The sequence below is a fragment of the Salarias fasciatus genome, chromosome 3 (genome assembly GCF_902148845.1).
Source record: "Salarias fasciatus chromosome 3, fSalaFa1.1, whole genome shotgun sequence".
NCBI classification, from domain to species: Eukaryota; Metazoa; Chordata; class Actinopteri; order Blenniiformes; family Blenniidae; genus Salarias; species Salarias fasciatus.
Genome location: NC_043747.1, coordinates 18,120,891 through 18,146,250, shown reverse-complemented (window position 1 = coordinate 18,146,250; position 25,360 = coordinate 18,120,891). Strand labels below are relative to the sequence as shown.

At 44.6% G+C, this 25,360-nt stretch overlaps 2 protein-coding genes across 3 annotated transcripts in view; one reads left to right on the top strand and one right to left on the bottom strand.

Moving 5' to 3' along the window:
* col4a5 (collagen, type IV, alpha 5 (Alport syndrome)) overlaps nucleotides 1-6,790 on the bottom strand; it is a 36,663-nt gene extending 29,873 nt beyond the window's left edge. Inside the window, exon 1 of the mRNA XM_030083712.1 lies at nucleotides 6,486-6,790. Within this exon, the coding sequence (XP_029939572.1) occupies nucleotides 6,486-6,575 (90 nt within the window). The 5' untranslated portion in view covers nucleotides 6,576-6,790. The remainder of the gene's footprint in view (nucleotides 1-6,485) is intronic.
* A 2,425-nt stretch (nucleotides 6,791-9,215) lies between these two features.
* The window catches only part of col4a6 (collagen, type IV, alpha 6), a 103,299-nt gene continuing 87,154 nt past the window's right edge, over nucleotides 9,216-25,360 (top strand). For both annotated transcript variants that reach the window (XM_030083701.1, XM_030083695.1), the window contains exons 1-3: nucleotides 9,216-9,269; nucleotides 9,430-9,554; nucleotides 9,741-9,786. In XM_030083701.1, coding sequence (XP_029939561.1) covers nucleotides 9,544-9,554; nucleotides 9,741-9,786 — 57 coding nt within the window. In that variant the 5' untranslated portion in view covers nucleotides 9,216-9,269; nucleotides 9,430-9,543. The remainder of the gene's footprint in view (nucleotides 9,270-9,429; nucleotides 9,555-9,740; nucleotides 9,787-25,360) is intronic.

The following is a 25,360-nucleotide window of genomic DNA, read 5'->3' as shown; positions in this document are numbered from 1 at the left end:
GCGCAGTAAGCCGTGTGTGTGTGTGTGTGTGTGTGTGTGTGCGTGCGTGCTATCGCCCTTCGCCATCGCGCTCTCTCGCTGGATTGTGGTGGTGCGTGTGAGACCAACAGATACAGTTAGTGGGGAAAGGAGGTCAGTGAACGAGCAGACTTGCTTTGAGCTGTTCAGTTGTTCAGAGACGAATTAATAATGTTGTCAATCGATCAATCATCTTTTATGACGAATGAGGCTCTGGATCTAACTTTAGGCAGGCCATAAGTCTATTTTTCGGCTAACAAAAAGACAATCAGTCACATATTCATGCTTTAATTTTGAACATTTCAAGTAGAAATGCTTTATTTTTGTGTTTTCGTCTCAGAAATGCTCTTCGTTTTACACTGCAACACTTGAAAACCATGTCTGTTCACACAGAAACAGTGAAAACAAGCTCGGAGGGTTTTCAAAAAGTTGAGTTTTCAGCTGAGTTTTCAAACGAACGCCCGGTTTGACTTGAAAACACAGTGTGATCGGGCCCTGAGAGAATATTTTGTCAAAAATGAACCTGTCAAGGTATCATGCGGGGGAAACAAACACACACAAGCTCCAGTGTGTGAATTAATTTACTTTGAGGATATCTGTACATCACGAGCTTCTGATAAAAGAGAGATCATGAGGTGCTGAAGCAAATAGACACAGTAACATCAGCCTTCCTTTCTCTTTTTTCCTCCAATAAAATGTGAATAAGAGAGAAGAGCAACAATCTGAAGAACAAATCTTCACCTTATTGGTCAAAAGTCATGTGTGTTTCAGCTTAGAGCTTAATGTTTGTTCTATTTTTATGAAATCCAAAAATACAGGTGACAGATTTTAACAGGTTGATTAAAGAATCCCAACTAATCCTCATGTTGTTGAAAATGAAGAAATTTACACGATAAAACAATAAAATTTCAGCAAGAGAATTGTGGAACATGCTAGAAAAATCAGGAATCTCACCTAAACATGAACTGACTCCTATGTTTATTATAAGAAGCGTTTTTCTCAGCTTGTTCCTTGGTGAGGAACACTCGATTTATGATATTCAGCTTCCAGTACGAGATGTTTTTTGTTTTCAGTCCAAAACACAAGAACCTGTGGTTTTTAATGCCTCCATCCACCCTCTACTGTTACATCTGGTCCAAACGAGTGGAGAAATATAGATCAATAAGAAGGTAAAATATAAATCAAATGGGTCTTTCATATTGAAATGACCAGAATAAAAAGGAAAGTGGAAGACAGAAGTGTGCGCTTCACATTCAGCTGCAAGTTCTTCAAGGAGGAAGAGGACGACGTAACGGGAGACAGGATGCACCAGGAAGCAATAAAAACCGCGCTGAGTGACGGAAAGACGAGGCTCTGCAGCCGCATGGCACAAATATTTGTTAATAACTTCATTTTGCTGTCAGGAAGGTTTGGAAACGCTGAGATTCAGACGGGAGGGAAAGTGGAGGACGAGGCAGACATCTGCAGATCAGAATAACCCCGTGATCTCAGACAGATTAAAACTCACCCTCCTCTTTTCACTGAGCAGGAATGCAAAACAATATAGGTCCACGCTCGGAGGACAAATATGTGACGCTTTTCAATTTTATACTCCTCCATCGTCTGAGCTTTTATATTTATTTTTTTTTTTTTTTAAATGTCTGTTGTTATTGTTCTGTCTACCGTCTTTATTGGAGATTTATTGATTTTCTCTGCTCACCTGGAGCCACACGTTTGTTACTTTCAGATTTTTCTTCCACACGTTTCATTTCCCTCCTGCCGCTCAGCGACTTCCTGTGGACTTTTGTTTTCGAAGATTAATAAAAGGTAGAAATAATGTCGTCTTAGAAAACGAGGTCAGGGAAACAGGAGGACGGCATGTCCTGTGACTGTTCTGTGGAGGTGGACTTGTCAGGTAGCCCACTGGACTGCACACACACACACACACACACGCGCACACACACATGTTCCCATAACACAAGCCATCAACACACATCTACATGGAAATAAAAATTCTCTGGAGTGTTTATCGGGAGAAGACTTTGCAGACTTTGCAAACATTTGCGCACAGTTTCCACCGCGCTCACATTTAACAACCAGACTCAGATTGAAGTTGCGAAATGTCAAAGTTACATTTGTCTGGCTTTTTCATCAGCGCATGAACACAACAGAACCCAAACCCCAGAGCTGGATCTCCAACCAAGGCTGCTCCCACCACCACATTTCTTCACCAACTTCCAAGAAAATCACAGGACAAACACACTCCTTCCCTCTGAAGATACACCTCGAAATATTGATCAAAGGGTAGTTCCTGAAGCTCAGTGAGAGATTAACGATGCAGCAGGAGAATCGGTCGTAGATCCATCGTTGGAGTTTTCATAACCAGAGCCCAAAAATAGGAATGTTATGGAATGACCTCTAGAGAGCTGTTCATTCACACCGGACTGACTAATACAGGCTAAAGCAGCTCTGTAAGGAAAAACAGTCCCGAAATTCCCTCTAAGCATTTGGCGTTTATGATCAGCAGCATCCAGAAAGGCTTGATTGACATTATCACTGCCCAAAAAGTTTAAATCGATGAATGAATCCAAGATTTTTGTTGCTTTTCCCTCAATATTTTGATAGATACTGTATGTCCAATGGATATTCATGGGATATTCTTTTTTTGGGGGGGTTTTAGACTAAACACTTTTTTTCCAATACTTGTGACAAATACAGATCAGGCTACATTTTATAATCAGTTCTTTACTGTAAAAGAGCAGAATCAGTACGTTATTTTTAAGCAGTATCACTTTTGTGCACTGGGTGGCAGCAGTGAGTTGTTGTTTAGCTGTATTATTACAAACTCCAGAATCTGCTGCAGCTTTTTGTGATTTTCACAATTAGAGCGCTATTAGTCGGGAGTTTTTGAAAGAAGATATAAACTGAAGCTCGAGCCTTTCACAGTCCAACCCTCGGATCTGTTCTCATGGGAAATAACACGTACGAGCTGAGGCGGTGGTTATAAACTAAAAACAGGCCCTGAATGTTGAGACATGCGCTGATTGACTGATTTGGTGGAGAGGGAGCTGATTGGCTGACCTTTCCGAGCCACACTCACCAAACACTGAGCGGCGGAGTAAATAAAGAAGTCTCGAACAAACACGGCGTGTTTACCCTCCTCTTAACGCTGGATGGGAGAGAGCGGGAGGCGGGGCGAGGAAGTGACGGACAGGAACACGTCTCCAACTCAGATTTAATGGAGTTCACTATGTATGGCGAGCCGTGATCTGCGATCTGCTCATCCTCTAGAACGAGCGAGGAAGTGAACTCAGAGGAAGGAGGAACAGATCGGGGTAATTAGCTCTCTAAACATTTGGGCTTCGCTCTCATTGACTTTTGTCCACCTGTTAATCCTAATGGCATCCGCAGCTCATTGACACCGCGGTGCGACTCCAGCCGGGGCAGAAACACACAGGGGACGGTCACAAAGGCCTTTTTTTTTGCCATCAAAGTTCAGGACTGGAGGCTGTCAACGTGGTTAAAGGTTTCCCCACTAGAGCAGGCCTGTGTGCTGCCTGAGAGGCCTCGGCGTGGGGCAAAGAAAGCCCCTCAACAACCACAACTACAAGCCGAGTGCGCTTATGAGTCCTATCAAAATTACAGGTAATGTTTCTGACGTGAACAGATCTGCCTAAAAATGTCAGGAATTTTAAGACTTTCTGAATACGCCGAGCAGAAATCTGGAAACAAACAAACACGGGAGAAACGACGAGTCTCGTCTCACTGCTTCACTGCAAGCTGCAGCGCTTCTCTGCAGCTGACGTCACAGCTTTACTGCCGCCGCGCGAGGATGTTATGACTAACTAAACCCTTTTACCACGTAGACACACACACACACACACAGATTCCCCCCACACAACTCCACCTGGGATGCGGGTCACGTGAAAGGTGAGGGGGAACCCATGAGGGAGTGTGTGTGTGTGCATGAGTGTGTGTGTGCGCACAGAAAAGCATGCATCAAATTAAGTGTGTGTTTGTGGTTTGTGTGGCATGACGGGTTCAAAGGGAAGCCTCCAGGTATACATTACCACTGAACTCCCTCACCTGGCTCAATGGAGATTCATATCTGAGGATTAATATTGCACACACACGCACACACACACCCCAAAAAAAACACACACACACAGACACACACACACAAGTGAAAAACAATGGGGGTGATTTAGAATAGTTTCACAAGATTCTGTTCCCTGCATGAGAAGTGAATGTATTTCATGCTATGATAATGCAGCTCAGTCATACATTCAAAGTCAATCCGCCTACAATACTGTCTAATCTGGGGGGAAATCATATTTTTCTCACTATGATGTCTTCTAAAACCTGAAAATATACTTTTACAGTGCTAAACTTTTAGCTTATTTATCCAAATCTGGCTTCAAGGTGGCAGTCATACAGACTTCCGCCACCAGGGGGCCTCGTTGAGCACACTGGAAACACTGGGAATGAGGAGGAGGCTGACTGGGAGTGAGAGATGGAAGAAAGAGGGGGAAAAAAGGAGATTCTGGAGCAGCACAGCCTCGTTATCACCTTCACATTAAAGCCTATAACCTTGACTTAAGTCCTACTGCCAGGAGAAAAACACTCCCTGGTCAAGGCTGTGAGAAATGTGAAGGTGAGCAGACCAAACACCCACAGAGGAACCTTTACACACATTTTCCCCCTTTAAGTTTTCACTTCTCCTTTCCTTCTTCATCCTCAGGGTCAGCCTTGAACTTTAGCTTCACAGCGATCACACACATACTTACCTTATGCACCTTAATCTCATTTTAGCAGTTTACTACAATTATATTCCGTTATATTACGGTTATATTCCACAGGTTTGAGTTGGTTTCTTTTTTAAAATGGATATTTTTCTGTGTGTGCACGCATACATTTCCTGCTGTGTACGACAGGAGGAACAAAAATCCTTCTCACATCAGAGCAGCAACTGACTCTGCTGGAGAGGAGTTATTTCTCTGATGATTTACACAATACTTGCACACCTGGTAATACGGATCTGTATCCACATGGTATCACTGCAAACTCCTCTGGGATGCAGGAAAACTCCAAACACTGATTGATCTCACTGACAATCTCATTGACAAGTCAGAGCAAAGTCACGGACTCCAGACTGAAAACAGTTCTTATTGAGTTGATTTTCCTTTCTTTCTTTCTTTTTTTTTTTTTTTTTTTAGAATTTTGAAAACTTATAAGCTGCTTGTGTGACTTCAGACTAACAGCCTTCCTGTGTGAAGAGTGATGGATGAAGTGTGAGGAGATACGCATGAGGTATAACACATATATATACACTGAATGGATGATGAGGAGGCCTGATTGGACACGCCTGCTGTGTGGGCGGGATCATCTGCATGCAAGCAGAGCTCATGAATTATTAATGAGGCGTGAATATTCAGCACGGGGAGCCCTGCTGGAATATTAGATGAGAAACTCTCACTTGCACTGATTGATAACTGATCATACAGCTGCTGCAGTGAGAGGGCGCATGGATCTGAATTTGCGCACACACACAAACACGCACGCGCGAACACACCTTGCATCTCAGTAAACCTCAAGTGCATGAAGGATGATTCATGCTGGGGGGGGGGGTCTGATGAAGGAAGCAGAGCCAAGATTTTAATGTTAAATAGTGATGCAAAACATCTGAAATACGAGTTTTGTTTCTCTCTGCGCACCTGCGGACGAGAAACAGCTGGAGAAAGATCACATCTGCTGGCTTCACCAGGACGTCACCAAGCAGACTAAACAGCAGCAGCAGCCTGGACCCAGGGTGCGCGTGCATGGTGTGCAGGTAATGTTTAATAAGAAGACATGCAGGAATCCTCGTGACCCTCCACACACACACACACACACACACATATAAACCAAATCTCACTTATTTTCTTTTATTTATTCACGATCTGTGACGTGAACGCGGACGCACGGGACGGCACGCGGGGAAAGTGCGCGGCGGGTCGGACAGCGTGTTGCTACAGGTCGCCTCTTGCTGCAGGGAGCAGGGAGGGAGAAACGCGATGCGCAGGGAACGGAGAGCCTGTCCGCGCTCCCGGGGAGCCGGAGAAGGCGCAGCACGAGTCCCTGGAGGGTTTGAACTTTTTTTACACTCAAGAAAACGGGCGCTGCGCAAAAGGCGCACGCATGGCTCGAATCGCGCATTCGCGCAAAATCAGACAGTTATCAGGACAGAAGGATAAACTGTTGTTATAAAGCACCCTCTCTATTTATAAACGTCTCTGGGGCTGCGCTGGTGGAGCCGGCGGAGCTGCTGGAGTCTCTCTCCCCCACCCCACTCCACCTCCACCTCCCTCCCCGCCACCTCCGGCCGCCGGCTGGCAGGTCTCCGGGGCTTCAACCTGCCCGGGGAAATCCCGCAAATCTCTGCACGGACGCATACAGACAGATGCGCACACACACGGGAAGAGGGGGGGTAAAAAAAAAAGTGGACTTACCGCAGAATCCGACTGCTGCACCGCGACGCACAGGACGAGAACGAGCAGAGGCACGGCGAGCTGTCGCAGGCTCTTCAAGTCTTTATTCATCGTGGGGAGGGGGGGGAATAAAACAGGGATCCGCCTGCGTAAAACACTGACAAACTGTCTATTTGTGTGTCATAGCCCTGCTCCCCTCTGCACACTTGCTCTCAGTTAAATAAGAATAAGAAGGAATTTTTTAAAAAAAAGCGGTGTCGGTGCGCGCTTGCAGAGGCTCCTGGCGGTCCTGGTCCTGGCTCAGGCACCGTGCGCCTCTGCAGTCCTCCTCTCCCAAACTTTTTCTCTCCTCGGCTTGCAAACCTGCTCACCGGATCTACTTTCCGACGCGCCGCGCAGTGATATCAGCCCTCCTCCTCCCACCCCAACAGGAGGGAGAATTAAAGTCAAATAAACCCTAATTTGGACCCTAATGGTGAGCAGTTAACTTCCACTTCAGTCCACTCTGCTTCCAGTTTACTCTTTCATGAATTAGGTTTTTAAATCACCTTTATGTTGGGACTTTGCGGAGGGATATGAGGTCTTGCAGGTCTTTTTAACGCCGGAGGCTGCACAAAAAAGAAAAAGAAAAAAAAAAAAGCGTTGACATTAAATCTTTTGGGGGGGGAATCTATATGCCCGGGCATGTTGCATTCTTCCAGATTATTAAAGGTCACATTCTCACTTTTGACTCCTGACAGAGGGATGCTGCTGGCTGAATGGCACAGTCAAATGAACTCTGAGAAAAGTACACAGGCTTCTTCTCATTTCTCCAGTGCATTCCTTGAAATTCTGAAGATTGATGGAGGAATTGGTTCAAAGTCCTGAAAACAGCAATAAGTGAAGAATTTGAATCTCATTTAACGACAGTTTTTATTGGTGGATTTAAAGTCCATCTTAAAATACAAGACATTTCTTCCGATCAGTCTATAAAAATTATTAACAGTTGTATTAAAGTATGAAAAATGTGAATATGTTCATGTTTGCTTGTATTGAGTCGCTTCAGGAATAAAACATCAATCTACAGAGTCAAAACGTCTTCAGGTATTTTCATGAAATCAAAAACTGTCAGTTTAAGCGTAAACTGAGCATGAATACAGGTAAAAATCTGTGTTTGCACTTTATTTTTCCTTTCATTTCACTGCGACGTATCAATAAAAAGTCACTGTCAGAGGACTGGGAAGTCACATCCTCCAGTTTGTGGAAATGAAGTTCAATACAAACATTGAACGGTCACTTGTTCGTTGAGGCTCCATGTCATGGGGATTTGGAATAAATAATCATGAATTTTAACGAAAGATTTTCTGTCACAGTGAAAACAGTTTAAATGTGTTACTACAGTGCAACATTTGTCCCATGAGTCTTCAATATTCCTCTTTGGATCATTGGTGATATAGATATTTAAGACGTTGTATTCCATCTGTAAGAACTGAACTCGTTCTTTATTCTTCTTTCCTAATTTTTGTCATGTCTGTGTGTGAGTTATTGCCCTGCTTCATGTTTGGTTGGACAGACTTTGGCACCGTGTGTGTTTTGGACAAAACATGCATCAATCGCATCAAAAGAAATCCAGTACAACTTTGAAAACAAGGTTTAAAGGCTTGCACATTTCAAATCTGGTCAGTCACTTGGTGTCTTTAGAAGGTTGTACTGATGGACTTTCCTTGGAAAACAAAAATGTCCCATGTAGGATCCAGGTGGAACTCCACAGCTTGTCAAACAGGGTTTTCGGTTCAGACTGTGATGAGCGTTCAACAGCCACCATGCAGTTTGGTTATTTTCAGGGGTTTAGGTTGCAGGTTGATCATTTGGTGAATTGGTTGATTAATATCAAGAAACTAAATAATCAAACATTGGTTTTTCAAAGTTTGTAGAAAAGGTTTTTTACTTCTAAAGTCTGATGAGGCATCACTGCGGATGTTTTAGAAGAATCTTAACGATTGGGAAAGGTCTTGGGTAGAATAGATTCTCCCAGAAATTTGTTAAAGACATTTGTAGTCTAAAACGTGAGTGGTTCAATGTGGAGCATGAGTCCAAACTAGAAAATGAAACATTTAGGTGTTGTAGTAAACAGCTTTGGATGATCTCTTGGGTCAAGTTGAACCAAAATAGAACATTCAAGAGCTAAATAAAGGTCTGAAACTTGAGTAAGTTGGTGTCTGCGGGTTTGGGACAGATATCAGGTGGCTGGTTTCTCAGGCAAAGTTCTTAATTCAATTAAAATCTGTTCAAATCACTTCATTTATCCCCACGGTACAATTACAAGGCACTGGAGGGTAGCACACAAGCTCAGACATACAATTATGATGAATATGGTATTAAAATTCTTCAATTCCTTTTAATTTTAAGTCTTAAATTATGGCTGGGAGCTATGATTGATACTGAGGAGCAGACTGCGCATCTTTAATGGCTATGAAGCATCAGGATGATAAGCTGCGCGTGATTTCATGAAACTAAATGAATTTTTGAGATTTGTTATGAAGAAAATGTTTAATGTTCGTGAATGGATGACTGACATGGAACTTTGATTTTTTTTTTAATTTCCTCGTGTGTTTTGGTGGATTTAGACAGAAATGTCTCCTGTGTGGAACCAGACTCCTTCAGATGCCCCTGCTCTGCCTGCACGGAGGGGAAAAGCGCCGCAGCTGAAGGTATGGAGGCATGAATGACATGTGTTGGCCCCTCCTCTCCTCTGCTGGTGCGCGTTGCTGAGTTGAAGCGCAACAGCCCGGAGAGCGCAGCAGCGACTGCAGCGCTGCAACTTTGGTGAGTTTGGAAAAGCTTCTCCTTTTTTCTATTTTTTTATTTTTGGGAAATTGGGAGGAAATCTCCCACCGGTTTGCGTTCTGAAAGCGTGAGGTTGTGCGTGTGTGCTGAGCGGGAGCGGCTGCGTGAGGCGGTGGGACTACTTTCTGTCTTTCTCTAGATGACAGGGGGGTTTTTTTGGGAGCCGTCGATGAGCGCGTTGGAAGCGCCTTGCTGGTGAAGACAAGGGGATCGAGTCTCGACCTGCGGTTCCCCCGCTGCCAGTGGGAGCAAAATGAAAATCCTGTAAGCATTCCTCCACATTTCTCTTCTTTTAAAACTCTGCGCGTAAAGTTGCGAAGTCGCCGTCGGTGTGCGTCCGAGCGGCTGCACGACCCCGAGCCCCGGCGCAGGCTACCTGCCCGGGTATGAGGCGGAGAGGGAGAGAGAGAAAATAACCCTCGCTAACGTGGATCTGCTTCTGTCCGGCAGGTTGTGTGTGATCGCAGTCGGCTTGGCGCTGAGATCTGCGCAAGGAGTAAGTGCCATTTGTTTACTATCGCTCTCATTGAGGTGAAGTGACTCTACTCTCTGTTTATCTGTTTTGCAGCCAGTTTTATCACACTGCGCTTTTTTTCCCTTCCTGCCTGACAACAGCCTCTTCACGAATGCTTTATGAATCAAACAAAGATTGTGAAATAGATTTTTTTTCCTCATAAATTTAATAGATTTCAGTGTATTGGGGCTGATATCACATGTCCTCCATGCTTCATGTTGTTTCCATCCTCGACCTGCTTTAACTTTCTCCTCAGCAAACTTTGTCTTGATTTGTGTCTTTTAGATTCATTTTATTGACAGCGACAACCTCGGGTTTTGCAAACTGCGACGTGAATGTCTCTTAAACCACTTAGATTGCAGTAAAAGGCTCTGAGCAGAGGTCTGCGTTTATAGGTGGCCTGGGGGGGCTGGAAAAGCACTTCATGTTTGAGTGGGCCCGCTCACATTTATAATGCGATTCAGACTCCGCCTCACTAATGAATATTTAGAGTGTTGGGAGAGGTATTGGGGAGACTTTCCTCTCCAAGCCACACCTTTCCAGAAGCTCCAGTCATGCTGCAGAGGGAGGCTGCAGGCAGTGAGGCTCGGCTGCTGGGGTGTCTTTTCACTGATTTGGATTCCCATTGATAAATCTTACTGTCGGAGAAATCTCAACTCCGCTCATGCACCAAAAACAATTTTGATACGATGTAAGTGTGCTGGTTTGATTTCCACTGCTGGCCGGTCAGCACGCTGGCTACACTTGACCTCCAGCGTCTGTGCTGGTGCAGGGAAAGTCTGCTATAAAGTAACATAAAACCTCTTATGGGAGTCAGAGAATGCACACAAATGCATTATCAAGAGTGAATTTAGACCAAAAATGCTTGCTTAAAGTTCTTATCTCTTCTAAATCTCAATCTGTATCTCCAGATCAGTGTTTCCTTCGTTAGCACTTCATGTTCAAAGGGAACATGGAATATCTCTGATCAATCCCCAGACGGTGGGTGTGAAAGCGTAGCATCAAATGAAAAGCTCACTGAGTTTCCCTCGAGTGCTCAAGTTCTTTCCCGTGACTCGGGACCGTGAAGATCGAGCCGACAGTCTCCATAATATCTGAACGCCGTGTGCTTTTGAGTTGATTGCATTCGAAAAGTTAATTTTTTTTCAAGTGGTTTTCAGTGACTTTCAGTTTTAGGCAGCGTCTGTACCAAAGTCAGAAAGCTTCCTGTGTCTCAATAGCAGTCGTCTGATGGAGCTGCGTTGCCTCTGAATTGCCTCCTCCACCCACTCCCCACCTCCCCGTTGTTCTGCGTTGTAGATGTGTGTGTGAGTGTGTGTGTATGTGGGCCGTGACTGACAGATGGGTTCATTGGGTGGTCTGCTCTTTCATCCCATCAGCTCCCGAGCCGCTCAGAAGTTTGTCTTTGTGTTTGTGGCTCTAATTGAAATGTGTATTTGTGTCTTTTTTTTTTCTGTAAACTAGAAGCGGGGGAATAAAAAAGGCTTTTATCAAGCGGTATCAGTGTCGGCAGATAAGACCAAACACGAGCGCTTGTTTATCTCCTCCTGCAGATAGAGCGACAGAGCGACAACTCACACAACTTTGAGGATTCCCAGTTTAGATTTGAACAGTATAAGTTTGATTTCTTTTTAATGTCTGCTTCAAATCATTAAACTTACTTTGTACATTTATCGTCACGTTTGAAACATTCATTGTGAAGACTGAACTACAGTAGATTGCCATTAAACTTCATTATTTTAACAACAAAAAGTACAAAAAATGACTGAAAACAAAGTTTTTACACGTTTCAAATAAAAGTTAGCAATGTTAGTTTTAAGATTTGCTGTTCATCTATAAAATATGCCAGCTACCATTTCCTATTAAGCTCAGATGTCCCAAAAAGGTTAAATTTACCATATTTAGAAAGAACTTTCCTTCAAAAAGAACTTTTTTTTTCTAGAGTATTTTTTAGTGGAGCATCACTGCAGCTATTCAAGACTCGGACTTTTCAGCCCGCCTTCAGATATTTTTGGACTATTTCAGCCTCGAAATAAGCGAAGTGACTGGAAAGCCTTTTTTTAGACATGTGTTTCGGAGAACACACACAGGATCTGTAGGAGTTCCTGTCGGGCTTTCTAAGGGCTGACGCTGCTGTTGGCGCAGGGAAAACATCGCACTCAGGTGAGGAGGGATGGCGAGGAGATGGGAGCCGCTGTTATGGGAAGTAGTCGAAAAAATAGGAGAAAAAAAGAAGTTGTGACAGTCGAGAAATCATGGCGGAATTAACTCCTGACATTTGTTTTCACCCACTTGCACACAAATGTAGACGGTCGCAGTTTGGTCACAGGTGTTCCGGAGGGAAATTCAAACAAGCCGCCTTGTTTTGTAATCTGGGAATATTTCATTATTTTTTATTACTTTCATGAACCAAACCATTCCATCCATTCCATCGGTCATGAAATACTTATGCTTCCATCTATAGGTTGGGACAAGTGGCATAGATCTGATATTGAAATTAAATCAACAAAGATAGCACTTTATTTGTGTTGTAATAAATCTATCTGAAATATCAGTTGAAATAAAACTTCTCATTTTTTCCAGAAAGTGCTGACAGGACAAGTCAAGCAAAGTGGCAGAAATGTAAAAAATGAATTTAAAGTAGTAGAAAATTGAAGGCGAGCTAAGTTACGTTGTCCTAAAAGATAAATTGAAGCTTCCAGTTTGATTGTGGACTTTAGATTTTTCTGACTTTCTTTGCATTTGTGGGTTTTTCTTTGGCTTTTACCCACAATCCCAAGATACTGGATCATTCCATCGGTGACTGAATCAGTGATGGATGAGCAGACAGGTTCAAGTCTGCTTTCAGCTCACTTAGCAGGAATCAGCTCCAGTCAGGATCGCATTTACAAATATATGAATCCAAGAGTCGATTACGTCACTGCTGTAGAAGATTAATTTGTTTTGCTTCATGCATATTGATAAGTCACAGTGCAGTACATTTGAAATGTGACACTGGAGACTCTTGAGAGTGTTCTGGTGGAGAAAGCCGGTGAAACCTAAGAGGAGATTTCCCAGTTTTAATGGAAACGTGATGCAAAGAAATGTACGTCCTCTCCTGTGCTGTCCCCTCCCTCTGCTGAATTCCTCCGGAGCTTGGCGGGACTTGTCTCACACTCCCTGCAGGTGTTATAGGCTGGATCGGTTCCAGAAGCACTAAGTGAAGTGACTGATCGCTGCTTGATTTGTGGTCGCTGGACCCTCCCAAACACGGCACGGCCCCCCCACCTCCTCTTCCCTCTCCCCTCCCTCATCCGATCATTACCCCCTCACGCCCCCAGCCTCGCCTTTCTCAATCATTTCTGCCTTCATTGCTTCCACAAGTCAGGCGGTTCATTACTGACTGATTTGTGGTCGTGGTGGTTCTCTGGATTTTCTCCAATCTCGATACAAGTGATTGAAAATGCATTGGTAAAGTGTTGCATTCTGCAGCCTTGTGGATGCATGTTTTCACAAATTCATCGTAGCAAACTGTGTGAAAGAAAAAAAAATCTGTTTTCTTTGCCATTTTTTTAATTTGCTTGGCCAGATTAGAGCCTCTTTTGGGCTGGTTTTGGCCCACGGGCCTTATGTTTGACTCCGACTTGACATTTTCCTGGTTTGTTAGACTAAACTAGCATAAAATAAATACTGTACAGCTTCATTATTGGGCAGATTAATTCTCCTTTGAGCTGCTTCAGTAAAGTGTGCCCTGGTTCCACACCGATCCGCCATCTGCCTTCACCAAATCCACCAGTTTGGTCTTTTTTCCGACATCCTCTGAAGATACGTTTAGGGTCAGGTTCCTGTTTGTTATACTGAGAACATTTCAAATACATTCCCATATGGAACGGTAGATAGTTGTTCATTTGTCTCTACTACCATGAAATGAAAGAACCAAAAAGCTTGTCTTGAATGGATTTCACTTTATTACTTTTACTCTAAAAAGTTTCCTCAATGCTTCACTTTATTTTTTCATCATGCCTCTTTATAAAAATCTGTTAGACGATTGCAAATCAAGAGTCATTAATCAGGTCTTGACTCTTCGAGGGGAAAAATTTGTGACACGCACCAGACCACATAATTGTAGTGCAAAAAAACCCACCTGTCAGACCAAATTAAACATGATTTACAGTTTTGATGTCAGGTTTTGGATATTTCTGGGGGGTTGTGCGCGCCGCTTGATTTACACATCATGCGCTGTGAGATGGGGTGGAATCCTCAGGAGGGAGGGTCGTGAATCTCCGGGAGTCTCTGAAAGTTTCCCACCTGCCAACAGGAATGAAAGGGTCGAGACCAGATTAGTTCGAGTTCGTGAAAAAGTTCAGACGTTGTTTTGAAACGCGATGAAGAGCCGACTGGTAAATCCGGAAAGAGCCGAGCAGCGCATGTTTGAAGTGACTGGATCATGCTGCTCCGTCTCAGTTTGCGGTCTACATAAGTCAGGATGCAGATGGCTCTATTTTATCTTTCTTTTTCTTTTTTTCCTCCTCAATCCCTCTCATCCACCGTTTATTTCTCCACTTTATCCACTCCTGTTCACTTTGCTGTTTCTTTCCTTCTATCTTTCCAAAGCTGTAATCAGCCCTGCTTCCCTCGGAGTGCAGCTAAAATACCTTGTCAGTAAGTGCATTAGGAAACCTATAAACCACACGCAGCAGCTTTAACGCACTGCTGAAAAGCCCCTCGCTCTCCCTCCCCCTCGCCCACCCTCCAGACTCCGACCTACCTGCGCGCCGCTAGCGAGGCCTGCCGCATGCTTCCCCGTCCCCATAAAACCCTATACCTCTGTATTTTTGGGATGAAAGACGCCTTGAACTTCACTTCTTTTATTGGGAAAAACCCTGGTGAAATGATTTGAGAGACACGCTGGCTTTTTAAGGCTGCTGATGCTGAAACCATGTGCTCAGATAAAGTTAGTCTGAGGTACAACCAGAGCCACTTGTCTTGTATATATAGAGAAAAATACATTCAGGATGTAAAGTCACTTAAATCTCTGAAAGAAGAGAACAATCAGACTTATCGGTGCCAAGGAAGTGTTGACTTTGGACGGTTGAACTGGCATCGCGAGTGAAAACCTGTCTGGAGTCATATTTTGATGGAAAACTGACTAATGAGACGGTGTTAATGATACTTCCCTTTGAGGTGCAGGCGCACATGAAATGTATCTCCTCTGGCATAGAGTGAAACACTTCAGGAGTCTTATGCAATGCATGCGATCCCTCATCGATCATCTTCGCCATGAGCCAGTTTTCCCCACACGTCCAAGAACAGACGCAGGCGATGCTTTCTGTCACGGCTCAAACCTCGTGCAGGAAAATCCCAGCTCTGATTGGATGGAACACAAGGTATGTTCAGAAATGGGGCTCTTTAGTCAGTTAAACAAGTCAGCACAGAGAGAACATGCAAACCCGACAGAAGAGATTCGTTCTGGACGGGACTTGTCACTGTGAGGCAACAGAGTTTATCAACCTTGTGTTGCGCAATTACCGGTATTCCCTAAAGGAAAAAACGCTCCTGGCCATGCTTTTTAGCATCCATCCATCTTTTTCCTCTGTCAGTAAACGTTGCTTTGGAACATATTTACAGGTCAGAAGGCTGAAAACCTCTATGTGCAGCATCTTGTTAGGATGATTGTTGCTCCATTTTTCTGCTGTAGTGATTGATTTCATGCATATATTCTTCTCAGTTTGTGTTGTATGCAGCTATAGGCTGATAGAATTGAAGGTCATTCGTATGTGCATGTGCTGGAAGGACAATATATCTCGATTGTCACTTCACAGATAATTCAAAAAAGTCACATTCACATAGGTGGATAGTTATTTATTGATACCAGGGGAGAGATAAATGTAGCTCTTGGGCCCAGGAATGGAGTGGAGAACCTCTCTCTGACGGAGCACACGCTGTCAGCTTGTCCCCCGATCGGTCGCGGTGAACTCCCGGGGTCAGAGTTCGCCGGATCACAAAGGCGGCGGGGGGGTGGGGGGTGGTCTCGCGGCCGCGGCGACAGCTTAACATTCCTCCGCCCGGCGCTCGCTCTCCAGATCTGCTCATCGCACTTCTGCCTCTTTGCTCCTCTGCCTCCCTCGAGAGGAAGACGAGCGCCGAGACGGAGGGCGAGGAAGGCGACGGGAGGAGCCGCTCCGTCTTCCCCGGGGCCTCGGGGCATGTTTGTGAAGGTCTTTAGAGGCGCTGAGGTGGGGCCGGGCTCGGCTGGCTGGGTGTCTTGGCTTGCTGAACGTGCCCGGTCCTCTCCCCGTAATGCCAGCGCTCCCCCCGGGGCTGTTTGCACTTCAGAGGGATTAGACCTGCAATCTGTTTCTCCACATTTGTCGGCTTCGCTTCTCGAAAAGGGATAAGACAAACAAAATGAAACGCACAAGCACTCCGAATGTTTACCCTCTCTTGTGCTTTCAAGCTCCCTTTGTGTCTGTTTCAGTAATACACACTGAGGAAGGATTCTACTCCTCTTCAGCAGCATGACGCAATATTTTACTGTCGTTTTCAGTCAGACTTTTAGGTTTTGCAAAGATATAAACAAACATGTTGGAGCGTTTACAAGCTTTAACAGCCGGTGGAGACTGAAAAAGAGCTACGGGTGGATTTCTGGCTTCTTGGCCGTGTCAAGGTTCGATGGTTTTACGAGCTGAATTGAAGCCCTGAGTGTGCGGAGTTTGCATGTTCTCCTAGTGCATGTGTGGTTTCTCTCCTGTGGGGGACAGGCACCGTGTCCAGAGTGTTTTCTGCAGATCTCAGTCACCCGGGATTGGCTTCATCGCTCTTCAACCCCAACTGAAGCTGCATTAAAGACAGCTGGATGTGTAAACAGTGTGGTTCCTGTTTGTGTTTTATCTATTAGCAATCTTAAAACCAAACAATTACGGCACTATTTGTTCATCGTAAATTACAAATCCCGCTATATAAAGTTTAAAAACTAACCGGCACTCAAAAACAACTCAACAGTTTTGTCAATGTATTGCACAATGGCATTTTTTTGTCTCTATAATGGCAGAAAATTGCTTGTTTTCAATGACATTGTGACAGCAGATCGTTCAGCATCATCCTTTGTCAAAATAAAGTTAAAAAGTTTCAGATATTTTCTTTCCCATTATATAAAACCAAAGAAGTTATGTCTGATGCTGATGATGCAAATATAATTCCATCATCATCCATATAAGCTTCTGTTAACACACTTCTCTCCTTCACACGTTCATCTTTGTCATTTAAAAAAATTCATGGATCAGCAACCATTTTTTGTTTGTTTTTTTTAGTTTTGTAAGGAATCAATTCAACTTCTGCTTTGTTTTGCTGCAGAATTTATCTCCCACTTTATTTCAGAACCCTTTATTTTAATCAGTGTCGAACCTGAAGCCATGGTAACGGAGTCGAACTCATCCCCGAAGACTTTCGGCGGGTTTTGAAGTCGGGGCTGCTTGACAGCTTCAGTTCAAGCTTGGCTTTGAAGCTCCTTTTTTTTTTTCCCCCTTCCTGCAACATCATTACTTTGGTATTAGACGCCAACATCAGCCCTTTAAGTCAAACATTTTTCCTCCTGCAATTATCATATGCATGCCTGTGCAGGGGGAACACATGTCCTTTTGTTAGTGGGTTGACTGTGGCGGTGGTCTGAAAAACACCGCTGCACAGGCCCGATGTGCACATGTGTTTAATATGGCTTCTCGTTCCCGTCTCTAATTGTGACATTAAGTTGTCCACAGTCGCGTCATTGTTGCAGGTTTGCGGAGACGAAGGTGCAGAAATGTGCCCGCGCTGGCAGCTCATGCAAACCAACCCAAAACAAATGTGTGCACAGCTCTAATATCCTGTTAACTCTGTCATTAGAGGGAAGGTGTGAACTTCAACTGGGCTCTTCTGGGCTTTGTTTTGGTCCTTCTTTGGCTTCTCGGGGAAATTGAAGCGTCTCTTGCTGGATTGTTATACGATGCAAGAATAAACTGACAAAACATAATCCGGATTTACTGTCAACTTCTTTTTCTCTAGTGTTAACAAGGCCTGTCATGTTGAGCAAACTTTTGCTTGTTAAGTAATTTTACCTTTTGGACAGCACCGGTTATGTTTGACACTTGTCTTTCGGCTGCTCGGTGTGAATCGTGTGATCGACATGTTTGATTTGGCTTCCTTTCCCGATGCGTCCCTCAGCGGGATTAGAAACTCGGCACCATGAGAGCACCTCATATTGCAGATTATGTGGCGAATTGCTGTTTCCCAGTTGAATGTACGCAACAAAACGAGATCTTCTTTCAGAAATTACAGTGAAATGTCCAAAAAAACTTTCGAAATCAGACCCAATTCTTCAGTGATTCCAGTGGAGGGGGGGGCGGGTGTTTCCTCTCCCCAGACCCCTGTATCCATGGTTATCCCGCTAATGCCCCACTGTGATAGGAACACTATCATTGGCACATCAGATGTGTCAGGTATTGTGTGCTATTACCGCCTGACTGTGTCTCAGCCTGTCCCTGTAATTACAAACACTTCCACGCTGTTTTTTCCACCTCTCTGTCTCACACTCATCCTTCTCTGTGCCAGCCGGGTAATCCAGGCCGCCGGGTCTCCCCCCACCTCAGCCATACGTCCCCTTCAACACCTTATTGCATTTTGTGTTTTAACGTCACGCTTCTCTGTCTCCATTTGTCTTGTCTTTTGTCATAACGTCTTCTCTTTGAAGGAAACCGCCGCCCCCGGCGGAGGAAGTTCCCCGTCTTATTGCTGCATGCGCAGCGATGCCTCTCTGAAGGCAATAACTCGTAGATCGAATGCTTCTGAACCTGTTTTTATCAATCTCGTCTCATCTCAGATTTGATGTGAAATCCTTCCCCTGCCAGGTTCTCTGGGAAAAAATTTTAACATTTCGAATCAGTCCCTTGAGTTTGTGCCCGAGCTTTTGTTGTCTTTGTTCTCACGGTATATCACGTCTTTAAGTTGTGGAATGAAACTTGCTTTCATCCTCTAAAAAAAAAAAACCCTCTATACAATATCTTCAATTTTATTAAAAAATACCTCAAGGACAACTCGTGGCCTAGAGGCTAGTGACCAGAAGTTCACTGGGGTGAGTCTCGCTGCTGAAGGGGTCACAGCGATGCCTTTTAACTGCTCAGGTCAAGCAGTGTTCAGGAGAAAACGGTCAGGAGTCACCATGTTCGACATACAGCCCAATATAATGTTAGAAGTAGGCCAAAAGTCTGGAATGCAGCTTGCATGCAAAACTGAAACAATACTGATCTGCTGAGTGAAACGGCCTGATTCAGCTTTTAAAAACAACATGCAAACATTCGTCTGGGTAAACAGAATATTTGAAATCTCTCAGAACAAGCTTCATATCGTCTCGTATCAGCTCGAGGAAACACATTTGACAAAAACACCAACTTTGATTCAAGGATGAGCGGATTTGAGGACAGAATTCAAGGCCTTTGTGGCCTCGCAGCGAGTTTATTGACACGATAAAGGATAAGAAATGACAAGATTCTATGAACAAAAGAGGATTTATGGGGCGATTTGATGACTTATCCATGTTTTCGTGCCATCGGGATGTAAATAGTGATCATTTGTGATACTGGGTCTGAGGAGCTCCGACATTACCTTTAAGGACGGAGTTTGTTATTTAACAGATGTGAACAGTCAGTATAATTCATTTCCCTGAAGATCTTAAACTCCTGCCTTGGTGGTCAAACGAAGGACGGGTTGTTTTCGTCTGCTCGGTAACCTTTGTCAATCAGTGTCCCTCCACAGGCCATAAATCTGAAAGGTTCCCCAATTTGTCTGTTAGGCCTATCCAGAGGGGAAAATACCGCATCAGTCAGTTGTTATTTAGTGTCCTTTGTAGCCGAGTTTGAAGTTATCACCCATGGCCTGCAGCTAGAACCAACTCCGCCATCTGTCATGTGTGTCAGTACTTGATAAGCAGCAGTCACTCAATTCTTTGAGATTGCGCGAACATGATTCTCATGGAAAATGTAATTTAAGTAACGTAGTGTCCCAAACTGTTTATTTTTACATTTTTCCACATTTTAAACACAGGGGATTATAGAGAAGTTCATAAATGGTAAAGAATAAAGTGATACTGAAACAGCATGTGTTTGTGGTGTGGTGATGCAGTGGTTTGCACTTCCCTCAAAGTGAGAACGTCACAGGTTAGAGTCCAGTCCAGTCTGAGTAAGTCAGGTTATTGTGTTTTTGGATTCTCCAGAGACAGTTTTTAAGTAATCGGATCCAGTGTTTTGTGATAACTCTGTTGCTCACCTTAATATCTTAAATAAATTATCATCAGCTTTTCTGAATTTTCTGTATTTCTGTAGCAGATCCCATGTCACACAAACTCACGAGCAACTTATGGTCACCAGTTTAACCCCACATGCATGTTTTTTGGGCTGTTCTGAAGAAACCAGAGTATCTGGAAGAAACAAGCAAACCCACATGGAAGGGCCAGGTCAGGTCTGAACTCACAACTCGAATTTATCTGGAAAAATACCAAGGAAAAGTTGTGAATGTCAAATGGAGGCTTTTCGGAGATTACTGAAAAATGGATGGGTTGATGGACAACACATGACCCTTGACCTCTCCACAGTCTTTAGGTTCATGAAACAGTCAGTTTTGCTCTTGGAGTAGTTTGAGTCTTCAGTTATTTCAGCGACAGGCTTCCTCAGTGAGTTTCCGTCTCCAGTCCGGCTCCCGTTCGAGTCCTTGAAGCAGATATTTTCAGGTGCCGGGTCACTCCGTCCTCTGGCACGCACCCACCAACCCGCATTAGCTCACTGCCCCGACCGACCCGCGGCTGGCGGGACTCCTCCTCCTCCGCTCGCAGTCGCTGGCCCAGTTTCTCCGGTGCCAGCTCATACCTGACTGTGCAACCCCGAGCGAGTGTACGGAGGTGTAACTCTACACGCCGCGCGCAACAAGAAGCTTTTGTTAGGCCGTTCCTGCCTTTCTTAGATCACAGTCGCACTAAACTACTCAAGCTGCAACCTAACTTGACTTTAATTTGTGGATGAATGATTTACAATCAGTCAGACGTACATTTTTTTGTAACTTTAGCTGAGCTATTTATTTACTTTTAGGGAAAGTCTGTGCGATCTAGACGTGGATCTTTGTTAATAACTGGCCCTCAATCAAACTCAACTCCTTCAAAGTTCCAGAGCTGCGCACTTGACAGTCTTTCAGTCTCCAGCGGCGCTCGTTCAACAGCGTGGGGTTTATCACGGCCCCCCCCCCCCCGACCGGAGTGCCTTGCAGCTTAGCGCTACCTGGCACCGTTCCCTCCAGCTTCACCCCGAGCCTCGTGCTCGTCGCTTTAACTCCATTCACCGTGGAGCGATGGGCCTCCGCCGGTCCCCCTGGCTCCGTTCCCCGCTGCCCGCCGCGGCCCCAAACGCCCACTAATGAGGGCGGACAGATCGCCATTGTGCCGGCCGACGCCGCGGAACACGGAAGCTCCCGGGAGGCGCTTCGCCCTCACGTTTGTCGTCTCGGTGCACGGGACCGTTCTCAGGGTGCTTCTCGTCACGTGAACCGGAGCGTCCCCGCTGCACGGCGGTCTTAAGTGTCCTGTAACCGAGGCCGGTTTGTTTGTCAACACGCTGCAGTTGTCCCACTTATTTATTTGGCCTGGCTGCTCCTGTTCCTAAAATAGCTCAGCGAGCTGGCAGCTCTGCGTGTGTGCGTTTGTGCGTGTGTGTATGTGTGTGTGTGTGTGTGCGTGCGTGCCAAATGGTTTCATTATCCTGTGAATGGTCATTGAGGACATGAGTGTGTTTGATTAAGACGGAAGTAAAACACCGAAATTGAAGTTGTTCCACTAAAAAGTTGGGTAAAGTTATTTTATTTTACATTTTTAATGGAATTTACAATAAAACATGATTTAAAGCATTAATAATTATTGAAAGTTTCACATGCACGGTGCTAATCTTCAGTCATCTGCATTGTTTGCATGAAGCGAAGGTACTTTGGCAGAAATGGTCCAGTGGTTTTGTGATGTAAAGACTTTCTGCTGCGCTCATCTGAATCTGAACAAGTGGTCTTTGGTGAAAAGCGCTGTGGTGAAGCACCCTCGGTTCTTCACTCTGGAGTTCAGTTTGGAGAGCTTCCTCTTCAGTGTTTCCATCCCTGCACTTATGATGGAGCCTGGATTATTCACCAGTCTGCTTAAAAGAGGCAACGAAGTGGCCTAAATGAGGGATTATTGTTGATTTTCAGCAGGTTTGACTTGCAGGGATGCTGCTTTGGTCCTGTTCACGCGACGTTTCAAATGAAAAGGCATCGTTTTCATTTTTAAAAAGTATTGAAAATGATGCCTGTTTACATTGGAACGACAGAAAAGCAGTTTTTTGTCATGGCTGCCACAAAAATAAATTGTTCTTTCATCAATCATGCAACATAAGGGAAAAAATCCATACCGCCTGACGTGACTGCGGCACCCTGTGGTTTACAGCAGGGTGTCGCCCCAGTTTGTGGTTTGATCTTTCATCTCTACCTGTGAAGCGAGTGAGACGAGAGTGAGACGTTGATCCCTAAAGCGGTTCAACTGAAGCATTAAAAAGTGCATTTAAGTGAAGCACATTTAGGACGAGAGACCACTGATTAAAAACCATAATGGGGATGAAGTAACGGAAAAGGCATTCACCTCCTGTTTGGGAATCTATAACTTGTACTCGGCGAGCCCTAGCATCACCTCGGAGGTATGCGGCTTTCAAGCAGGGACATGATGTAATAGTTTGCATGCTAGCATTGAGGCTTGATTGACACGTCTTTCAATTCTGTTCAAGTATTGACCTTGAGCTGGTGTGCACTCGCATGCTATTCGCAAAAAAAAAAAAAAAAAAAAGCACCACTTGCATGAGATATCCGATTGATAAATGTGATCTTGGCGTGTTGGACGCCTCTCTTCTCTCTTGGTATGTGCACGTTGCACAGCGACGCGCTGTAAGACGCCGCCGCAGCACGCCATCGTCATGGCTTTTGATGAAGAGCACTCGATTTGAGTGACACTTCATGCAGCTACACTGAATTATTTGTTTTCATTTGCCGTGAAAAGATATGTTGTGATGTGGCAAAGATTTACAAACCTCTCCGGCTGCTTGACGGTGTCTAAAGATTCATGGGCCTTCAGCGTTAACCAAAACACTTTGTCCGCACGCAAACGTCGACCTGCAGGCGTAGAACATACTAAAAGAGAGGCGTTTTGTTGTTTCTGCAGGGGAGGAGATGAACCGATAGCGAGTTTAGTAAATGAAGGGCCTGCAGGAGCTTGGTTCTGAGGAGAAATTCTGCACAAACAAGCAGAGAAAATGCAAATATTTTACCAGCTGGGGCTGAGAAACTGTAAATTTCCACTTTTCATGACCTTCAGTTCGTGTTTTTTCTTTTCACGACAATAAGTCTTGGCGTCGGTATCGGGAGATAACGTTTCCATACTGTGCGTTTCCCCTTCTCGGCCGGCGCACTGGAATGAGCAGGTATTTTTAATATTGTGTACACAGTTTAAGCCTATTAGCAGCGTCTTTCAAAACAGTCTCTGCTCCGTTATGGTAAAGAATATCTTTGGAATGTCCACATTGACCTTCTCCTGCTGACACGCAAAGCACTTCTGTTTTTTTAAGCTGAAAGAATCAGTGGATGCATTGAGATAACAACACATATTATTTGACAAATATTTTTTATAACTGCACAATCATACTCTGTCAGGTAAAAAATAAAAGCTTCTCAGATGGTGGAATTTGTATTTTTCCTGCCAAAAGCTAATACTAACATCATTTCCTTCCCTTTTGAGCTGATCAAGTTTTGTAAGATCTGATATCCAGAGCATGAGGCTCGAAGCTCATTGCTGGTTCCAAAAGTTTTAATACATTGTTTGTTGAACATCAAATCAAAAGAATGAACTAGTATTATATCTACACAGACCAGTTTAAAGCAGCATAAGATTACCTTGGATCTACACTGGACTCGCAGCAGACGGCGCATCGACCATCGGAGACAGAGATAAATCAAAATAAAACAGCGTGCGACGGCATTAAATGTGACAGTTACGGCCGTTTTTCACGGTGTTCCCGTGTTTTTTTTCCCCCGACCGAACAGTCGTTTAATAACGTGAAAGATCAGCGGGTTAATCTCCGATGAGGACGAGGCGTAACTGAGAAGCCGTTAACGCCGCGCCTGACATTTCGCCAGCGCCTTCGGAGTTCCTTCCCCGCAGCGCCGCATTCAGCTGCCGTGCGCTCGGTGCCACCTGCGGGCGGCTGTCACACCTCTTTTTCTCTCTCAGGAATGTTTATGAACCCCCCCCCCCCCCCCCCCCCCCCCCCCCCCCCCCCTTCCCGATACCACCACATGACATTTAGGATGGTGGAATCTGTGACAGGCGGTGGGAGACAGGCCCGGGCTTAGGACCCATCAGCCTGTGGGGGCTAATAGCTAATGAACCGATGCCAGGGGCGACATGCGCATTCCTTGTCATCGCCATAGCTACCACCCCCTCCTGCCCCCCTCCTCCTCCAGCCTCCTCTTTACCCCCGCTGCCCTACAGCTCCTTGAAGAGGTCACACACCTGTCTGCGCCTCGTCTTCCCCCCTGCTTCCTCATCAACAAACTCTTTCTTCCTTTTTTTTTTTGTCCAAAAACAGAAGCATCGATCACCAAACAAACATCGAAACATCTTTGGATAACAGCTGTGGAATCCATATGGAGTAGAAATAATCTGCAAACAGTCGCATTAACTAAGACAGCAGTAGGAACGCACAATGGACCTTTTATATCATACTTGTACATGCAGGCTTATGTAAACATGCTGATACTTGCGCCTCGGCGCTGTGCATACCTGCATTCGCAGTACATACTGTAGCTACTGACAGCCAGCGGAGACCCTGCGTACACAACAGCGTTTCGGGTGAAATCGCCGCATTTCTGTTTGAGCAAAGTGTGCGTGGCGGTGTTCGTCGCGTTGTCCTTTTCTTTTCCTTGTAGACAGAGTGCGAGCGTTTTCCAAAAGTTGCATTTTCAGTGGCTCCGAGCACCACTGCAGCGTAAAGGGACACCCAAAAGCATAGAAAGTTTTGTATTTTCACTTGAAAATATCTTGTAAGCAGGACTTAAGAATCTTATAGGTGGTTTAATCCGCGTCATATTGTAACTTGTTGGAGTGTGAGGAAGTATTTTTGAAAAAAAAAAAAAGCTTATATCAATAAACATTAAGTTTTTAAAATGCCTGTAAAAAAGAGGAGCAGCCAAAACACACATTTCTATAGAAATGAGTCTTAATTCACCATTTAATGCAGGAAAATGGCACAAACACCATAATTCACATATTATGAGTAGCCAAATTTTAATGTTGTTGCCGGTGATTAAGTGTAAAATAATGTTGAATTATTAGTAAGTGGAAGGTCACTGGGCTGCTGTTCAGCCTTGGAGATGTTTCGCGTCCTTGGCTGAAGAGAAACTTTGCAGATGAGTCAGAAACACGACCTCCTCCTGTAAACTTGTGTTGTTTTCTGTCTCGACGCTGATCCACTGAGAAGTTCCTAACTTTATATAA